Genomic DNA, 21496 nt, shown 5'->3' with positions numbered 1-21496 from the left:
AATGACCTCATACAGCGCTCTTTGGAGCAGCACAGATATCTTAGTCTATTACTGAAAATGCTCCTCTGTTCAGCCAAGATAGCATGCAGAGGGTGAGAGACATTGTCCAGATTTGCCAGGATTTTCCAGAAGATCCCTTGTTCTTCCACAGCCTCCAGTATGTCCAGTTTGACTCCGAAGACACAGCCAGCCTTTCTAATCAGTTATTTAGCCTATTGGCATCATCCGTGTTGATGCCATTGCTTCAGCATACCACTGCATAGCAGATTGTACTGGCAACAACAGACTGGCAGAACATGTGAAGGAGAAACCCTGCATACTCCAAAGGAACTATCTCCTCAGGAAGTAGAGGCATCTTTGGCCGTTCTTATACACAGCATCTGTGTTGGGGCTCCACTCAAGTCTATCGTCCAGGTGCATCCCCAGATACTTGTAGGCCCTCACCACCATCCACGTCTTCACCATAAATAGTAACAGAGAGAAGTGCAGGCTTGGTCTTTCTCCTTTGTCTTACTGACGATGAGTTGCAGATGATTCAGCTTTCACCGTTCGACAAAGTCCTCCACCAAGGCCCTGTATTCACTCCCCCATTATACACCCAACTACTGCAGAATCATCAGAGAATTTCCGCAAATGACATGTCTCAGTGTTATGTCGAAAGTCCAAGGTATACAGGAAGGGAGCCAATACAGTCCCCTGTGGGACCCAAGTGCTGCTTATAGCCATATCTGACACAAAGCTCTGAAGCTGCACAAATTGAGGTCTGCCAGTGAGATAGTCCATTATCCAGGATACAAATGGAAGTGCCAACCTGCATTGAACAGTTTTCTCCCCAGCAAAGAGGGCTGTATGATATTGAAGGCACTTGAAAAATCAAAACATGATCCTCAGTGTTGCCCTGCTTATGTGTGCCTGAGGTGAGCCTTGGGTACCACACCACCAGGTTCAGGAACAGTTATTACCCTTCAACCATCAGGATCCTGAACCAGCATGGACAACTTCACTCACCATATCAGTGAACTAGTTCCAGAAATGAACTCACTTTCGAGGACTCTGCAACTCATGTTCTCAATATTATTCATTCATTTATTTTATTTTTTGTACACATTGGTTTGCCCATCTTTGTTCACATGTAGATTTTCATTGATTCTATTGCATTTATTTGTATCTACTATGAATGTCCGCAAGCAGATGAATTTCAGGTAGTGTATGGTGACATATGTGTATTTTGATAATAAATATACTTTGAACTTTGAGGTGAGATGTATACTGCAGTCAGAATGATAGCAGAGAACATTCTTGGTAGATAGACAGCACTTCATTGCCAGATGTTTCAAATCAGGAGAGCAAAAATGGGACAAACGTGCCTCTTTTATGCTATACAAGAAGTTTATCATGAAGTTGGTGTTGCCTCCTTTTCCCTTGCCTCACTCTATTGTGCAATCCATGCAGTGCATCAAAAAAAATCTTTGGGCAGGTGCGCTGTAGCAGGAGAATAGGGGACGAGCCATTTCTCTGTGAAAAAGTACACACAGTAGCCCCTTGTGTGCCTCTGGTGAAACAATCTTGCTTTCAGTCTTTGAATGTGTTCTTCAGTAACTGCACATTGGCCAGAATGATGCAAGTGAAGGTTGGTGGGGATTCTTAAACTCCAAAGCTTTACATATCTCTGTAGTAACCACATTTTCTGGCATAATATTTCCAGATGCTCTGCTTTATGATCTGTTCTGCTAAGTCTGTTGGTCTAACATCTGCAGGATCACAAATGTATTTAAAATGGCAGGAGATTGGGGCTGAGAGGAAAATAATGAAATGGTGGAGCAGACACAATGGGCCAAATGGCCTAATTCTGCTCCAATATCTTATGGTCTAAGTAGTTCAAAAGCATGTTATTTAATGCAGTAGCTTTAGTTTTAAAAGGTTGTATATGCTCATTGGGCTGGCTGGTGGTGTAGTGGAATCAGCACTGGACTTCGAAGCAGATGGTCCCAAGTTCGAATCCGGCTAGGTCCCAATCTGGACAGCAGTTGCATCCGCACAGAAGAAAGGCCTGGCAATCTACTTCTGTATCTTGCCGGAAAACCCCTATAGACAACTAGGTTTGCCATGAGTCAACTACGACTTGATGACAACAACAAGTTGCCAGCAAAATATCAAAACATCTTGTGCTGTGTCTTGAACTTTATCCATGTCATATCAGAGGATTCATAGCTGTGCTCAGTGCTATTCCTTTTAGATGTTTCTGGTTAAATCAAGACACTTGGCAATTTTATCTTTAATCTTTCAGTCAGCTGTGACAAGGACAGCATTTATTGTCTAAAACTGCCCTTACCAGATCAGTTTCATGACCTGGAAGACATGCCATAACTATGAATTACAAGTCAACAATACTGGTGAGGACCCAGTTTCTGAGCCTGAAAGACATTACTAAACCAAATGGACTGTTACAAAAATCTAAAAGATTCATGTTAAGCTTTTAAGCAGCAAGTTAAATTTTACCCAGTTTTAAAATGTCCAAGACTAATCATAACCAGTCCAACATACCAGTGGTACTAAAGACATTCCAAATCACCTCTCCAGTGCTTTAAATTCAAAACAGATTCCATATTGAGAAGTTACAGTTCAGAACAATGAGGTTGGCCATTTAAAATTGCTTCTTTGAATTCCCTTTCTGGGGGTAGAAGATGAGTCTTTGAATATTTTTAAGGGAATTTTTGACAAAGATAGGAGCAGGATTAAGGGAACAAGGCAGGCCAGGCAGCATCTAAGGAAAAAAGTATAGTTGTCACAAATTTTAGTTCAGTTTTCTTACCATCACATAAATCATCAGATGTACATTTAAATATCACAAATTTTCCATGCAATTTATGGGCCATTCTTTACTTTTTCTTTCTAACTGTACAGAAGTGGTAGCAACATTGAGTCAAGGAGCTGTACTCACATCACAATGCTCCCATTGGCAGAAGAAAGTCTCTGTAATCTCTGGGATCAGATTTTGGTTCTGACTGTCCAGGGAGCACACTGGCAAATCAGGACGTAGTCGTTGCAGCTCCGAACCAAAGTGTTTCAGCTTGGCGTGATAGCTGTGAAAGTTGACGTGTACCACCAGCTCATTGGGCCCTTCCACTGCCAGAAAACCGCAGCCTCGCCAAAGGCACTGGAACTCATCTGAAAGATGGATTTAAGAAAACTATCTAACAGAATGTAATATATTAATAGCTGATGAACCTGGATAACATGTTTTTTGTTTTTGTTCCACTCTTAGATGCTCACCTGGTGGATTCTTCATAATTTGCTGGTAGAGTGGTGTCTAAGAGAAAACTAATGAACAACATACAGGCGGAGTTACTCACTACAGAAGCAGACACACAGCCCATCATGGCCATGCCAATCATCAATTATCCAACAACACCAATTCCATTTACCAACACTTGGTCCTGTTGTACCTTGGCAATTCAAGTGCTCATCTAGTACCACTTAAATGTTGAGTACCATGCTTCTGCCACCCACTTAGATAACATGTTCCAGATTCCATAGGTTGAATTAAAGTCTCTCAAAACGCTTCAGACAATGCCTGGAGTGAAAAAAACCAGTCTCTCCATGTACAGATTAAGTACGCAACAATGTAAAGGGTAGATGGAATGTCCAAGATTAATACATGGGAACAATTTAAGATCTTACAATTTTCAGAAAGTGAAACGAGGGAGGCAGATGCAGAAACACATTGTTACATTTAGATTTATCTTTTCCAAAGTCAGGGAAGAGGGCTTTAACAGGAAAGGAAGAAGCTGGAAATCTGACATTTGTGGAAATAAACAGTCGCTATGATGTTACAGATATGTGGCTCAGATTTAATCTAGGGTTTGATTATAACACTGAAGCTGCAAACAGCTTTATTAAGTCAAAGAAATCTTCAGAGGAGATGAAATTTTTGGGTAAAAAGTAGAATCTGTGAAGGGGACTATAAATGATAGCTTTGACTGTCACAATGCCTAATATCCCCCCAAAGCACAAGGCGACACAGCTGACCTGCTCTTAGCAATTCAATTGAAAAGTGACTCTGATTCCTTTTCCTTCAAGGAAGCAACTGAGCTAAGTCTTCTGAATCTTCCAAACACAGAATTATTCACTAATATTTTGTTGAACATCAGAATATTAACGTGACTCCACCAACCTTGTCTCACTTACATTGCAAGTACTCTAATTTGCCAGGGTACATCCCGGAAACTTAAAGTAGACACATTGTTGTAAGCTTGGGAAAACAGATCAAAGGAGAAATATACGAATGATATTAAATGTTACATACCTAATTCGCCAAAACTGTCATACTCATTAAGATGCTCTTTCAGATGTGCAGCAATATGATCACAGAACTCCTCCATTGTCTTCCCAATAAAGGTGCAATCTGACCATTCACATGACAGCACCAGATCCAAGTACTTGATACTCTTTCCTGGGGCCATTTTCTGATTGTAACTCACTGGAATCATACCACTATTTGTCACCAACACCTGCCTTCTGTTGTAGAAGATGGAAAATTGAATGAGCGTTTACAGATTTCTAAGAATCATTCTCGATTTTAAACATCAAAACACAATTGTGCACTTGCACCTACGGCTGAAATGTAGGTTAATTCAATATATAAGCTTACTCATTTTGATACAAATTCTTAGGAAAATTAGGGATAATCTAATGGCATCAGGGAAATTGTTTCAAAACCTTACATGAAAGGGAATATCTGAGGGGCCCTGCTACATTAAAAGAAATTTACTGGAATCATAAATAAAGCAAAAGATCTTAAGTTAGAACTAAATTAAGTTAGAACTAAATTAAAATGCAAGCAGTGAAATGTTCCAAGTGATAAATGTCTGAAGTCATGGCCCGCCAAGGACTTTTTACAGCAGCAGAGCAACAATGTTGCACAAGCTACCACGTAACACAGAGCCGATCAACATGTTTTATTCTAGCGGTGTTGGCTCAGCAACAAATTCTGAAGGGTGCGGAATAGCAGTACAATATTGTCCAGCGGAATAACACCTTAGGGTCCTTTAGAAGAAGAACCACCAATTTAAATGAGCCTTAATTTTATTATCTCTTCCAAAGTATTTAGTGTCATCTAGGCAAAATCAGAAGAGGGTTGGTACACCAAGCAGCCAGTTCAGAGTCTATTACCTTTGCTCTGTGCCAGGTCATTACTCCCAAAAGTTGGGAGATGGCAAATAAACAGCGAAGATGACAAATTAAAAAAAAAGTAGTTGGAAAGTTGATTTTTTTAAATATAGAATGTTCCAGCAAATACACAACAGGCCAATGATTTTCTGTGGAAATGTAATTACTGTGCCAGGTTCATCCTTCCTTGGCAAATTAAATGATTAACAGAATGGGTACATAGCTGAAAAATCAGTTTACAATTTGCAAAAAGTTATGAACAGAAATAGAACTTTGAATGGAAAAATGAAGATGCAGATGATCAAAGGCCTGAATGTTGGAAAAAAATCTCAAAGACAAAATGTTACCTACTTCCTCTTTAAATACCTTCAGTTATATAACATGCATAATGCTCTGGGTTAGAGTAACACGGATCCAACTTTTTTTTGGGCATTCTGATTCTTTTGCTTCCATTTCAGATTTCCACCATCTGCTGTAATTTGCTTTTAGATCAATAAAGCAGTTTCTTCAGTACTACAATCTTCTTTGCTATAAAGTATTTGCACCACATAAGAGCAGAAAACCATTCAAATACCAAAGAGAGGAGTAATTTAATCGCTTAAAGTCTCCAAAATAAAACTACAGGTGCTGGAAATATGAAACAAAAAAAATACTGGTAATACTCAGCAAGTCAGGCAGCATCTGTGGAAAGAGAAAGAGTTAATTTTTAGTTTTGATAAAACATCTTTGACAAAACTTAATTTCTTTTTCCACCAATGCTGCCCAACCTGCTGAATATTTTCAGTATTTTATTACATATACACTGGCAACATGGTTCTTACAAACTAGGGATTCATGATTCCAATAGAATAATTACCAAAGGACGTAGCTAAATGGGAGATGTGGCCAAGTTTAAGGGAGACGCTTGGGGCAATTGAATTGAACTGACTTTATTTCTTATATCCTTCACATACACGAGGAGTAAAAATCTTTAAGATACATCTGTCTGAATGTGCAATCATAGTAATGTATAATAAATAGAAAAGTCAATGTAATATCGAGTACACTCAAATCAGCGTGAGTTCATCAGTCTGATGGCCTGGTGGAAGAAGCTGTCCCAGAGCCTGTTGGTCCTGGCTTTTATGCTGCGGCACTGTTTCCCAGATGGTAGCAGCTGGAATAGATTGTGATTGGGATGACTTGCGTCTCCAATGATCCTACAGGCCCTTTTTACACACCTGTCCTCGTAAACGTCCTGAATCATGGGAAGTTAGCAACTACAGATGCGCTGGGTTGTCCACACCACTCTCTGCAGAGTCCTGCGATTAAGGGAGGTACAGTTCCCGTACCAGGCAGTGATGTAGCCAGTCAGGATGCTCTCAACTGTGCCCCTGTGGAAAGTTCTTAGGATTTGAGGGCCCATACCGAACTTCCTCAACCATTTGAGATGAAAGAGGCGCTGTTGTATCTTTTTCACCACACAGCTGCTGGGTACAGACCACATGAGGCCCTCGGTGATATGGATGACGAGGAACTTAAAAAGCTATTTACCCTCTCATCCCCACATCCATTGATGTCTGTAGGGGTTAGCCTGTCTCCATTCCTCTTGTAATCCACAACCAGTTCCTTCGTTTTTACGACATTAAAGGAGAAGTTGTTTTCTTGACACCACTGTGTCAGAGAGATGACTTCTTCCCTGTAGGCCACCTTGTAATTTTCTTTAACCGAGAAAGTAGTAGGTACCTCGGGGCTGCCAGGAATAGTAGTGTAATCAGATAAAATAGTGGCGAGTAAGAGCCTTTTAGATAGACACATGAATATGCAGGGAATGAAGGGAAATGGCTCATGCAAAGGCAGGAGATTTTGTTGAATTTGGTAACTTCTTCAGTGCGGACAAGGGCCTGTTCCTGTACTGTACTCATTAATGTTTTAAGGCAGTATACGTACAATTAAAATGACCTTATGCCTAGAAAAGAGCCTGCTCTCAATAAGTATAATGAGTGAATAAGTAAACACTGAAAACTCAGCAGACCCAGCAGCATCAGTGCAGAGACAGAACTGACAATGGATTTGACACGTTAGCGGTTTTGCTTCACAAATGCTACCTGACCTGTTGAATATCTCCAACATCTATTAATCATCTTTGTTACAGATTGTCAAACTGTTTTCTTCAGACTGTGGATTTATAATTCTAATAGAGCACGGCAAAATTCTAACAACTAAGAATGACCATTAGTAATCATTAGTAAGGGGCTCACTTTCAACGCAATGAATGAAATAGGTTTAAGCAAATACAAGAAGCACTCAGCAGACCTGGCAGCAGCTGTGCAGAAACAATAGACAATAGGTGCAGGAGTAGGCCATTCAGCCCTTCGAGCCAGCACCGCCATTCACTGATTGTCCACAATCAGTACCCTGTTCCTGCCTTCTCCCCATATCCCTTGACTCCACTATCTTTAAGAGCTCTATCTAACTTTCTTAAAAGAATCCAGAGAATTGGCCTCCACTGCCTTCTGAGGCAGAGCATTCCACAGATCCACAACCCTCTGTGAAGTTTTTCCTCAACTCCGTTCTAAATGGTCTACCCCTTATTCTTAAACTGTGGCCCCTGTTTCCTGCCTCCAGCGTTTCAATAAGATCCCCTCTCATCTTTCTAAATTCCATTGTATACAAACCCAGTTGCTCCAATCTTTCAACATATGACATTCCCACCATCCCTGGAATTAACCCAGCGAACCTATGCTGCACTCCCTCAATAGCAAGAAAGTCCTTCCTCAAATTTGGAGACCAAAACTGCACACAATACTCCATGTGGTGTCTCACCAGGGCCTTGTACAACTGCAGAAGGACCTCTTTACTCCTGTACTCAATTCCCCTTGTTATGAAGGCCAACATGCCATTAGCTTTCTTCACTGCCTGCTGTTACATGTATGCTTACTTTCAGTGACTGATGAACAAGAACACCCAGATCTCATTGTACTTCCCCTTTTCCTAACTTGACACCATTCAGATAGTAATCTGTCTTCCTGTTCTTGCCACCAAAGTGGATAACCTCACACTTATCCACATTAAACTGCATCTGCCCACTCACCCAACCTGTCCAAGTCACCCTGAATTCTCATAACATCCTCCTCACATTTCTCACTGTCACCCAGCTTTGTGTCATCTGCAAATTTGCTAATGTTACTTTTAATCCCTTCATCTAAATCATTAATGTATATTGTAAATAGTTGTGGTCCCAGCACCGAGCCTTGTGGTACCCCACTAGTCACCACCTGCCATTCTGAAGGGGACCCGTTAACCCCTACTCTTTGTTTCCTGTCTGCCAACCAATTTTCAATCCATGTCAGTACTCTGCTCCCAATACCATGTGCCCTAATTTTGCACACTAACCTCTTAAGTGGGACCTTATCAAAGGCTTTCTGAAAGTCCAGGTACACTTCATCCACTGGCATTCCCATGTCCATTTTCATAGTTAAATCCTCAAAAAATTCCAGAAGACTAGTCAAGCATGATTTCCCCTTCGTAAATCCATGCTGACTCGGACCTATCCTGCTACTGCTATCCAAATATGCCGCTATTTCATCTTTTATAATTGACTCCAGCATCTTCCCCACCACTGATTTCAGACTAACTGGTCTATAATTGCTTGTTTTCTCTCTCCCTCCTTTCTTAAAAAGTGGGATAACATTAGCTACCCTCCAATCAGCAGGAACTGATCCTGAATCTATAGAACATTGGAAAATGGTTACCAATGTGTCCACCTCCTTAAGTACCCTGGGATGCAGACCATCAAGCCCTGGGGATTTTACCCAACACCATTTTCTGCCTAATGCGAATTTCCTTCAGTTCCTCCGTCACTCTAGGTCCTGTGGCCACTATTACATCCGGGAACGTTAGTGACAATGGATCTGTTCCTCTCGCCGCAGATGCTGACTAACCCGCTGAGTGTTCCCAGCATTTTCAGCTTTCATTTCAGACAACTGGCGTGTGCAGCTTGAGTTGACGATCACCGTTGGTGATGCTCATCCCAGCCTCCAGCTTGACCCGAAACTAAATGACGGCCCTTGCAGTCCAATTGTGACTCAAACCCAAGCAAGGCCCCACACCGAAAAGTCAGTCTCAGCGCAAAATCATTAGCCCCAGACGGTTTCCACCAACCCCCGATGGTGAGACGAAGGCCTCCATTCACCCCGCACCCCCGGCAAAGAAGGAGACTCACCGTAACGGTCCAGGCTGGACCGACGGCCCGCGCAACCACTTAACTCCGTTACTATGACAACCGGTGAGCTCGCTGACCGGCCCCCACCACCGGCCCCTCACGAGCCTGACACGGCGCGCTCAGTCCACCCAGGCTCCTCCCCTTTTTCTCTCTTGCGGCTCGCGCCCGTCTCCGGCTCCTCCACTGTTGCATCGACCCTCGCATTTGCCGCCTTAAAGACGTCACATATTCCCCGCCAACCCGTTGGTCAGCTCTGCCTAGTTCTTATACGCCACTGTTCGACAAGAAGCACAACCTTCGACCAATGGGAAATCGAGTTCTAGTCAAGGGGCAGCCAATGGCTGTATTGAATCGTTTTATTTACTGAATCGGCAACAACGGGTCTCTGCGACCACTAGGACTCCATCTTTGTCAGGGGCAAAAGTACAACCTATACTCGTTCACTTTATTCTGTATTTGTTGCTGCCCGTTAGTACACTGATATGATGAAATGAACTGTATGGATAGCATGTAAAACAATCTCTTTCACTGTACCACAGTGTATCTGACAATAATAAATTAGTTTACTAATTTAAGTTGAGGAGGTAATTTGCCCCATGTCCCCATTGTTTCCAGTAGAGATTCACCTATTATCATTCTACCTTTACCCTTTGATCCAATCCCTACTAATTATCTTAGTCCAGAACAGATTTGGTTCGCGATTCCATCATGGCTGATTTATTATCCCTCTCAACTTCATTCTCCTGCCTTCTCTCCGTAATTATGACACTCTTGCTAATCAGGAATCTATCAACACCTGCTTAAAATATACCCAATGACTTGGCCTCCACAGCTGCCTGTGGCTAAAGAAATCCCCCCTCATCTCTGTGCCAAAGATTCATCCTTCTATCCTGAAACCATGCCCCTGCTTCTAGACTTCCCCTACTACTAGAAATATCCCCTCCACATCTTCAGAATCCTGCCAAAGGGTTTCGGCCTGAAACGTTGACTGTCCTCTTTTCCATAGATGCTGCCTGGCCAGCAGAGTTCCTCCAGCACTTTGTGTGTGTTGCTCTCCACATCCACTCTATCTAGGTCTTTCAATATTTGATAGATTTTGATGAGATCCTCCCTCATTCTTCTAAACTCCCGTGAGTACAGGCCCAGAGCCATCAAATGCATCTTGTATGTTAATTCTTTCATTTCAGGGATCTACTCTGGACCTGCTCCCAGCCAGCACATCCTTTCTTAGATTAGGGTCCCAAAATGGCTCACAAACCTGCAAATGCAGTCTGACCAATGCCTTATAAAGCCTCAGCATTAAATCCTTGCTTCAATATTCTAATCCTCTGGCAATGAATGATGACATCGCACCTGACTTCCTCACCACCAACCCAAACTGCAAGTTAACCTTTAAGGAATCCTCCATGAGGGCTTCTGAGCCCTTTGCACCTCTGATTTCTAAATTTTCTTCACATTTACTCGTTTATTCCATCTACCAAAGTGCATGACCATACCTTCCCTTACCCTATATTCCAACTCCTGCTTCTTTGCCCTTTCTTCTAATCTGTGCAAGTCCTTTTGTAGGTTATCTGGTTCCTCAACAGCACCTGCCGATCCATCTATTTTCATATCATTCACAAATATGACCACAAAGCCATCACGTCCATCATCCAAACCATTGACATATAACGTAAAAACAAGCAGTTCCAACACTGAACCCTGCAGAACAGAAAATGTCCCCTTTATTCCCACTCTTTGCCTTCTTCCTGTCAGCCAATCTTCTGTCCATGCGAGTACATTTCTTGTAATACCGCAGGCTCTTGTTCAGCAGCCTCACGTATGGCACCTTGACAAAGGTCTTCTTAAAGTATAAGCAATCAACACCCACTAACTCTCCTTTGCCTATCTTGCCTGTTATTTCCTCGAAGAATTCAAACAGGTTCGTCAGGCAGGATTTCCCCTTAAGGAAACCATGCTTTGCCCTATTTTATCATGTGCCTCCAAGTACCCCAAAACCTAATCCTTGGCTGATTGGCAGGAGGCAAACAGTGGGAATAAAGGGAGCCTTTTCTGATTAGCTGCCAGGGACTAGTGGTGTTCCGGAGGAGTCTTTTTATGTTACATGTCAATGATTTCGATGTCAAAATTGATGGCTTTGCGGACAAGTTTGCAGATGATACAAAGATAGGTGGAGGGGCAGACAGATTTGAGGAAGCAGGGAGGCTGCAGAAGCATTAAGACAGATTAGTAGAATGAGCAAAGAAGCAGAAGACGGAATACAGTGTCAGGAAGTGTATGGTCATGCTCTTTGGTAGAAGAAATAAAAGCGTAGACTATTTTCTAAATGGGGAGAAAATTCAAAAATCCAACGTGCAAAGGGAATTGGGAACCCTCGTGCAGGATTCCCTAAAGGTTAACTTGCAGGTTGAGTCAGTGCTGATGAATGCAAATGTGATGATAGCATTCATTTCAAGAGGACTAAAATATAAAAACAAGAATGTAATGCTGGGGCTTTATAAGGCAATGGAGAAGCCTCACTTGGAATATTATGAGCAGTTTTTTTTAGATTAGATTATGAGGACACGCAGTCCTCTTTTATTGTCATTTAGTAATACGTGCATTAAGAAATGATACAATGTTCCTCCAGAATGCTATCACAGAAACACAAGACAAACCAAGACTGAAAAACTGACAAAAACCACATAATTATAACATATAGTTACAACAGTGCAAAGCAATACCGTAATTTGATAGTGAACAGACCATGGGCATGGTAAAAAAAAAGTCTCAAAGTCTCTTGAAAGTCCCATCATCTCACACAGATGGTAGAAAGAAGAAAAAAAACTTTCCCTACCATGAGCTTCCAGCACCACAAAGTTGCCGATGCAGCACCCTGGAAGCACCCGATCACAGCCGACTCTTGAGTCCGTCTGAAAACTTCGAGCCTCTGACCAGTCCTCCGACACCCAGCACCATCTTTGCCGAGCGCTTCGACCCCGGCCCCGGCAATAGGTAAAGCCGAGGATTTGGGGCCTTCCCCTCCGGAGATTCTCGATCGCACAGTAGCAGCGGCAGTGAAGCAGGCATTTCAGAAGTTTCTCCAGGTGTTCCTCTGTGCTTCTCATGGCTGTCTCCATCAAATCAGGATTGTGCACGGCCCCTATGTAACAAATACGGTATCATTTCGGAGCAGCCGCCCGCGCTGCGTCTTGCCACCATCTTCTCCTCCCCTCCTTTTGGGCCCCTTATCTAAAAAAGGATGAGCTAACATTGTTGAGGGTGCAAAGGAGTTTCACAAAAATGATTCCAGTACTGAAAGGGTTGTCATACGAGGAGCTTTTGATGACTCTGGGCTTGTACTCACTGGAATTTAGAAGAGTGAGTGGTGATTTCATTGAACACTATCAAATATTGAAAAGTCTTGATAGAGTGGATGTGGAGAGGATGTTTCCTATGGTGGGAGAGTCTAGTACCAGAAGGCACAACCTCAGATTACAGGAACATCCATTTAGAATGGTGGATGAATTTCCTTTAGCTCGAGGGTGATGTATCTGTGGAATTCACTGCCATGAGCAGCTGTATTTGGGTATACTTAAAGCGGAGATTGATAGGTTCTTGATTAGTCAAGGCGTGCAAGGTTACAGGGAGAAAGCAAGTTGCCTGGCTTTGTGTCGGCGGTCTCATGACGTTTACTCAGCTCTCCGATGGACTGAGTCTGAGGCCTGGCTCTCATGCCTTTTGTGGCGCTTCGGTTCTGAATGTGTTTGTTTGCACGATTGGTTGTTTTGAGTCTTTTTTTAGAGGGATGTTTTGGGTTTCTTCGTTTTGTGATTCTGGCGCTGGAGTCTGTAAGGCGGCCTTATGTTGAGTTCAACACTGACTGGCAACTCCCGCCACACCACTGGTACCAAACTGTATCGGTCTCTGCCATTCCTTTGGTTTATCAGATGTGTGGAGGAGAGCTTGCTACATGAGCAACAGCTTGCTCTCCATATTACACTTCCTAGACAGCTAGAACACAACATCCATGGTCAACCCTGGCTGACAGAGACCTCAATGTAATTGAGAAACATGTGCTGTATTATTGATCATGGTACACCAGATATTTAAACAAAATGTTTCTTCGTAGGAACTGCCTAACAGAGGGGAATTTTTTTTTTTTGAACATTCGAACATCATGAAAATAAGAGATTCTACAGATGCTGTAAGTCCAGAGTAACCCATACAAAAGGTGAAAGCAGGTCAAACTGTATCTATGGAAGGGGAAAAACAGTCGACATTTCAGGTTGAGAACATTCTGAAGGGTCTCGGTTCAAACAGTCAACTGTTTATTCCTGCTTTTCTATGGTTGCCACCTGACCTGCTGAGATCCTCCGGCAGGATGTATGTGTTATTCAAATGCCATTGCTGTTTCCTTGCAAGATTTAGTGCCGTAAAAACGGACTTTTTCAGGCTCAGCATAATTTAGCCAGCAGAGTACTGTGCTCCAGCCAGACACAGGAAATAGTGAGCATCTCAAAAGGACAAAAGGGAAAACACATCTTTCAAGCGTTTCATCACAAGCTGACAGCAGTGTAGAACAGGAGTACCTGCTGCATTCAACTGCAACTGCACTTCAATTTTTTTTTCCAGGATTAAATACAGACTGTGGCATCCCAGGGTCGAGTCAAAACTCCTCCAATATACTTTCCTAAGATACAAACTGAGGTAAACCATCACTTGAAACTTCCATCTCTTTCTCAGACATTTTTAACAACTCCCTGGATCTTTAACTTGCTGTTTTTAAAGACGCTTCCATTTCAATTATGCATTCACTCATTTCATGTAATTGTTTTAATAATGCTGCAAAAGACTTTGGCAAACTTTAGAAAATATATAACGGAAGTGCTGTGCAGTTCCAGCTTTCATTCAGGACTTGCATTCCTTATCATAAGAACCTCAGATTTAGCATTGGAAAACCTATGGAGAGGCACACCCAATGATTTTAAAGGAAAGGGAGATATGCGAGGAATGATGAATTTCCATAGCCTAGAAAGACCAGGATTGAGAGAAAACACCTGAATGGATTCAACAAGCTGAATTACAAAAGGAAAATAAGTTCGGGAAAGAGGACAACCACTTATTATAGAAGGGACATACATCAAAGTTGCTGGTGAACGCAGCAGGCCAAGCAGCATCTATAGGAAGAGGTGCAGTCGACGTTTCAGGCCGAGACCCTTCGTCAGGACTAACTCCGCCGCATCTGCTCTCAGGATGAGGCTTTTCATTCTAGGACGAGGGAGATGTCTTCCTTTTTTAAAAAAAGGGGCTTCCCTTCCTCCACTATCAACTCTGCTCTTAAACGTATCTCCCCCATTTCACGTACATCTGCTTCACTCCATCCTCCCACCACCCCACTAGGAATAGGGTTCCCCTGGTCCTCACCTACCACCCCACCAGCCTCCGGGTCCAACATATTATTCTCTGTAACTTCCGCCACCTCCAACGGGATCCCACCACTAAGCACATCTTTCCCTCCCCACCTCTCTCTGCATTCCACAGGGATCGCTCCCTACGCGACTCCCTTGTCCATTCGTCCCCCCCATCCCTCCCCACTGATCTCCCTCCTGGCACTTATCCGTGTAAGCGGAACAAGTGCTACACATGCCCTTACACTTCCTCCCTTACCACCAGTCAGGGCCCCAAACAGTCCTTCCAGGTGAGGCATCACTTCACCTGTGAGTCGACTGGGGTGATATACTGCGTCTGGTGCTCCTGATGTGGCTTTTTATACACTGGTGAGACCCGACGCAGGCTGGGAGACCGCTTTGCTGAACATCTACGCTCTGTCCGCCAGAGAAAGCAGGATCTCCCAGTGGCCACACATTTTAATTCCACATCCCATTCCCATTCTGACATGTCTATCCACGGCCTCCTCTACTGTGGAGATGAAGCCACACTCAGGTTGGAGGAACAACACCTTATATTCCGTCTGGGTAGCCTCCAACCTGATGGCATGAAAATCGACTTCTCTAACTTCCGCTAAGGCCCCACCTCCCCCTCGTACCCCATCTGTTACTCATTTTTATGCACACATTCTTTCTCTCACTCTCCTTTTTCTCCCTCTGTCCCTCTGAATATACCTCTTGCCCATCCTCTGGGTCACCCCCCCCCTTGTCTTTCTTCCCGGACCTCCTGTCCCATGATCCTCTTGTATCCCCTTTTGCCTATCACCTGTCCAGCTCTCGGCTCTATCCCTTCCCCTCCTGTCTTCTCCTATCATTTTGGATCTCCCCCTCCCCCTCCAACTTTCAAATCCCTTACTCACTCTTCCTTCAGTTAGTCCTGACGAAGGGTCTCGGCCTGAAACGTCGACTGCACCTCTTCCTATAGATGCTGCTTGGCCTGCTGTGTTCACCAGCAACTTTGATGTATGTTGCTTGAATTTCCAGCATCTGCAGAATTCCTGTTGTTTTTATTATAGAAGGGACTAGGTCTTGTCACAGCTATTCCATAAAGTAGGCAGTGCACAAGGTACATTCCAAGGCCTTGTTCCCTTGAAACTCACTGCTGCCAAAAGCCTGTTAAGATGTTTATAAATGTTTCTAACATTTAATGGTACTTAAAACAGTTGAAATAGATTAAAATTATTTGAAAATGATCAAATTAAAATATTACTTGAAAAATAAATTTTTGATTCACTTCTACCAGTCATACCTGAAGTAAAATTAAAACTAAAATGCATTAACAGTACTCCAATTCAAAAACCCAATTTAAATGAACATCGATGTAAAACACAGGAGTGAAATGTTTGCAGGACCCAGCTGAGAATGTCCATACTTCTTCTCTGGGACTCCCTGATCAATCCACCACAGCAGAAGTCAGATTTGCTAGCTTACTGCCTTAAACTTGTTTCCGACTCATGTTGCAATACCCAAGTACAGAAACTGGGGCCAAATAGAGTCACACAAGGTGCAGGCAAGTGGCATGATCCAGCCCATTCTCATTTCATAGTAGATAGTAGAAAACAAATTCTTTCACAAAAAGAACTATAAATATTCTGGGCCTACTGACAGGCTAGCTTAAATAAAAAAAATGAAAATTTAAGTATATTCAAAGTGAGAACAGGCTTTCAGGGGATAAACTTCTCACTGCCTTTCAATTAGTACATCTCACATTTTCACTGAGTAAAATACCCTGGCAAATGAGACAAATCAGAAACAATGTTTACAATGAATCATTTCTAGGTAGCAACACAGTAGTCCCAAAAGATACATACCAACATCTGCCGAATCTCTTGAGTCTACAAACCTAAAATGCTGTCTTTGTTCACCAATTAAAATCTATTTAACTTGCTTGTGGGCATGATGCAGCATTTGGATTTGTGCTTTCATATACCATTTATTCACTGCAGGGTCTTCTTTGTTTCAGAAAATTAGTATTACCTGTCCAATCATCTCGCCCACTCCAGAAACTTTGTTTTTAAAAAAAAAGGCAATTCACTGAAAAGGCCCAGCCATGAAGAATCTACGCCAAATGTTCCTTCCAAATGTGGCAGTCTGTTCACATTTTATAAGCAATAGTCAAGACTGTCAGACAAAATGCCATTACAGATTCACTCGGTAAAGGAGCCTGCCCTGTGACACGCTAGTGAGGCACTAGGCAACTGCCAATCTGAAAAATAGGCTGTCTTCAGTTCTTTGCCAAGTACCAAGTAGTGTGCGATCTGTCAAAGTAATTGTTCTTTGTGACCATTGGCTAGTAAAAACAAGCAGACAGTGACTATTTCCCAATTTCTACGGGTTACCTGGTTATGTGCATTGAATGAGGAGAAGACTGTGGTTGGAACAGATATATCATTGCCCGGACTCGCATGAAAAAAAAACATCCATTTGAATCAAGTGGTTACTGACACAGAGAAGATCAGTCAAATAAATAATGTTTACTTCTATCACCATTTCTTCCACACAGGCCTGATGTAAAATGCATGTCTACCAGTCGAATCTTCTTCAGCGCAGCTACGAAATCTCTTGGCTTCTAACATACTTTATTAGTGAGTGTGACTGCTATCTGTTATTCATACCTTAGTACGCGCACCAATATTCTTTTAGCAGCTAAAACAGTCTTCAAATATTAACTCTCATGCGAGTTATACTCAGAGAAGAATGTGACATACATAAAATTTCACATGGTTTTGTGGAGTGTTGTGGAGAAGAAACAAATGACTGTTATCTCATCACCTTTGTTAATCTTCCTTTTAAAAGGGCTGAGTGCACCACATTCTGATAAAAATAGTTTAAGTTACAGAATGAGAGAATGCACTAAACGGGTAAAATAACACAAGCAGACACTCACCCCTACATCCAGATACATGTAGATCCAAACACCCTCTATCCCACACACATTCACCGACACGATAAAACAGAGCTGGGTAGTTAGCACTTGCACTAATTCACAATTCCAACACATTTTAACTTTTGGTAGGAAATGCCGCAGAATGTTTTTTTTTTAGTACACTTTTTGTTGGTTTTTTAAAACTGTGCTCCATTTCAAGCCTAATTTTGTTTTCACTTTTAATTTAAAAAAAAAAGTTCATTTTAAACTGCTATTAATACATTGAAGACGCTGTGTTCGACTCAAAGCTACAAATCCAAGCTGGGAAATCCATGGGGCAGAGTGGATTGAATACAGAAAGTCGCTGGTACTGCAGTCCTGGAGTTGATCAACACTAGTTTAGAGTGGACTGTTTCATTCCACTGTGTAAAAGGGTCTTTCACAGTTAATACTGCATTGTCTCTTCCTGATGTCCAGGGTGAGGGCGAGGATGGTCTGTATTTTTGTGGCGCCGGATTCTTTAGTAGCTGTACATCTGCTGTTGGGATGGTTGGGATGGCTGGGCCTGGACTTGAACCGGCTGCTGTTGAGGTGGTGGTGCTGGAGGAGGTGCTGTAGCCTGCTGAGGCTGCAGGATGTGGTGGGTACCATCTGCGGCTTGCGGCACAGCCCTCCAGGTCATGGTGTGCGGCTGCTCGGCCAGGGGGCTCTCGACGGGGGCGATAGAGTTGACAAAGGTGGTCAAGTTCATGGACTGAGGCAAAGGGTGGGTCTGTGGAGTGGAGGCAGGCTGCGCTTCAATCTGGATCTCCATTGGCCGGCTGTGCACGACGGTGGAGCCACTGATGGAGTCGAAGCTGACGGTCAGGATGGAGTCCAGCTGCATCTGCCGGTCCTGCAGCGTCAGGTTAGTCACTGTGATGGGCTGGAGGTTGGTGAACTGGGTCCCTGCCACGGTGCTGATGTTGGATGAAACCGCAATGTTTGTCAGTCCAGCAGAACTTGTCGCTGTAGAACTGTTTGAATCTCCAAGCGTTACAACGACCTACAATCAGAATCAGATTTGTCATCACTGACATGCTGCCAAATCTCTTGTCTTGCGGCAGCGGTACATTACAATGCATAAAAATCGCTACAAGTAGCACATTAAAAATAAATAAATAGTTCCAAAACATGATAAGAACAGTGAGGTAGTGTTCATGGTTCATTCAGATATCAATCTGATGGCAGAGTGGGGAAGAGGAGAGCTAAGGTACCGGTGACCCCTGTTTCCATCCAGGGGGTCAGTGTGGACATGGTGGAGGATTACAAATACATGGGGATACGAATTGACAATAAACTGGACTGGTCAAAGAACACTGAGGCTGTCTACAAGAAGGGTCAGAGCCGTCTCTATTTCCTGAGGAGACTGAGGTCCTTTAACATCTGCCGGACGATGCTGAGGATGTTCTACGAGTCTGTGGTGGCCAGTGCTATCATGTTTGCTGTTGTGTGCTGGGGCAGCAGGCTGAGGGTAGCAGACACCAACAGAATCAACAAACTCATTCGTAAGGCCAGTGATGTTGTGGGGATGGAACTGGACTCTCTGACGGTGGTGTCTGAAAAGGGGATGCTGTCCAAGTTGCATGCCATCTTGGACAATGTCTCCCATCCACTACATAATGTACTGGGTGGGCACAGGAGTTCATTCAGCCAGAGACTCATTCCACCGAGATGCAACACAGAGCGTCATAGGAAGTCATTCCTGCCTGTGGCCATCAAACTTTACAACTCCTCCCTTGGAGGGTCAGACACCCTGAGCCAATAGGCTGGTCCTGGACTTATTTCCTGGCATAATTTACATATTACTATTTAACTAATTATGGTTTTATTACTATTTAATTATTTATGGTGCAACTGTAACGAAAACCAATTTCCCCCAAGATCAATAAAGTATGACTAAGACTATGACTAAACCAGCCTCAGACTCCTCCATCTCCTCCTAGACAGTAGTACGTACATTTCAACTAAAATAATATATTTACCACAAACAGTACAATAGAAAGTGCTTGTATTGACACGGCACTCTTCTTTACAGGATGTCCTGAACTCCAGTTCTACATGTCTAACACAAATGATACTAAGATTGAAAAATGGTATTCAGTGCCTTTGTCAAGTCAAATTTATTTCCATTTTAACTATATATGTATACATAACATATATAACCATATAATCTATATAGTAACGAGACGTTTCTCCGAACCGAACTTGGTGGACTTCAAGTCCCCAGGTTCGAATGGGGTTTACCCCAAGTCGCTATGGGAGGCAAGTGAAAAGATTATTAAGTCTTCACTGTACATGTGAGATACAACATGACTGGATAAATGTGACCACCTCCCCCACTTTTCAAGAAAGCCAGCATGTATATTCCTGTCAACTACAGACATGTACCGCCTAACATCAGTGGTGGGGGAGAAAAAACTCTGAGGGGGAGGATTAATGAGCCATGTATATGCAAGGACTAATTGTCAGAAGGCAGCATGGCTTTGCCAATATCAAATCTAGTCTGACCAATCTGACTGAATTTTTTGAAGAGGTAATGAAGTGTACTGATGACAGCAACGCATTAGAAGATCTGGTTTTCATGAACATCAGTAAAGCTTTTGACACAGGAGACTGATCCAAAAGGTTAGAGTCAGGGGCAACTAGAACAGTTGGGTAAATTAGATCTGAAATTGGCTTAGCAATAGAATACAGAGGGTGACTGGATGCCCGTGACTCATGGTGTACTGGTACTGGGACCTTTGCCTTTTGTAACATATGTGAATGAACTGGATGTATGAGGTATGATCAGTAAACTGACAGATGATATGAAGACTGTTGTTGTCAATGGTGTGGAGGGTAGTGATTGTTCACAGGGTGATATTGAGGTGTTGGTGAAATGGCTGGAGGTTTAATCCAAATCAATGGGATGGAGTTTGTTAGGTGTGTTCAGGAAGGTTTCCTGATACAGTATGTAGATAAGCCTACAAGAGGAGAGGTTGTAATTGATCTGGTATTGGGAAATGAACTTGGTCAGGTGACAGGACTCTCAGCGGGAGAGCATTTTGGAAATAATGATCACAATTCTATCTCCTTTACAATAGCATTGGAGAGGGATAGGAGCAGACAAAGTAGGGAAGGCTTTAATTGGAGTAAGGTGAAATATGAGGCCATCAGGCAGGGACTTGGAAGCATAAATTGGGAACAGATGTTCTCAAGGAAATATATGGCAGAAATGTGGCAAATGTTCAGGGGATACTTGCATAGAGTTCTGCACAGGTACATTCCAATGACACAGCGAAAGGATGGTAGGGTACAGGAACCGTGGTGTACAAAGGCAGTTGAAAATCTAATCAAGAAGAAATAAAAGCCTACAAAAGTTTCAAAAAAAACTAGGTAATGATAGAGAGCTATAAGATTATAAAGCTAGCAGGAAAGAGCTTAAGAAGGAAATTAGGAGAGTCAGAAGGGGCCATGAGAAGGCCTTGGCGAGCAGGATTAAGGAAAACCCCAAGGCATTCTACAAGTATGTGAAGAGCAGGAGGATAAGATGTGACAGAATAGGACCAATTAAGTGTGACAGTGGAAAACTGTGCATGGAACCGGAGGAGATAGCGGTGGTACTTAGTGAATACTGAAGCAAAGTATTCATTATGGAAAAGCACCTTGGTGATTGTAGGGGTGACTTTCAGCGGACTGAAAAATTTAAGCATATCGATATTAAGGAGGAGGATGTGCTGGAGCTTTTGGAAGGCATCAAGTTGGATAAGTCACCGGGACTGGAAGAGATGTACCCCAAGCTACTGTGGG

General features: G+C 42.8%; 2 protein-coding genes across 7 annotated transcripts in view; both read right to left on the bottom strand.

Moving 5' to 3' along the window:
- Positions 1-9561, bottom strand: part of zgc:112083 (uncharacterized protein LOC550461 homolog) — a 60497-nt gene extending 50936 nt beyond the window's left edge. The window contains exons 1-4 of one of the 3 annotated variants that reach the window (XM_063050427.1): positions 9371-9561; positions 6700-6898; positions 4307-4518; positions 2942-3168 (exon numbers count right to left, since the gene is read on the bottom strand). In XM_063050427.1, the coding sequence (XP_062906497.1) occupies positions 2942-3168; positions 4307-4518; positions 6700-6719 (459 nt within the window). In that variant the 5' untranslated portion in view covers positions 6720-6898; positions 9371-9561. The remainder of the gene's footprint in view (positions 1-2941; positions 3169-4306; positions 4519-6699; positions 6899-9370) is intronic. The other 2 variants (XM_063050428.1, XM_063050429.1) reach the window with 2 other exon arrangements.
- A 7521-nt stretch (positions 9562-17082) lies between these two features.
- prdm15 (PR domain containing 15) overlaps positions 17083-21496 on the bottom strand; it is a 90948-nt gene continuing 86534 nt past the window's right edge. For 2 of the 4 annotated variants that reach the window (XM_063050422.1, XM_063050426.1), the window contains one exon: positions 17084-18710. In XM_063050422.1, coding sequence (XP_062906492.1) covers positions 18186-18710 — 525 coding nt within the window. In that variant the 3' untranslated portion in view covers positions 17084-18185. Of the gene's footprint in view, positions 18711-21496 lie in introns of all 4 variants that reach the window. The other 2 variants (XM_063050423.1, XM_063050425.1) reach the window with 2 other exon arrangements.

This window comes from Mobula hypostoma, chromosome 6 (genome assembly GCF_963921235.1).
Source record: "Mobula hypostoma chromosome 6, sMobHyp1.1, whole genome shotgun sequence".
NCBI classification, from domain to species: domain Eukaryota; kingdom Metazoa; phylum Chordata; class Chondrichthyes; order Myliobatiformes; family Myliobatidae; genus Mobula; species Mobula hypostoma.
The sequence above is the reverse complement of the archived record's forward strand: the minus strand, read 5'-3'. Positions and strand labels throughout refer to the sequence as shown.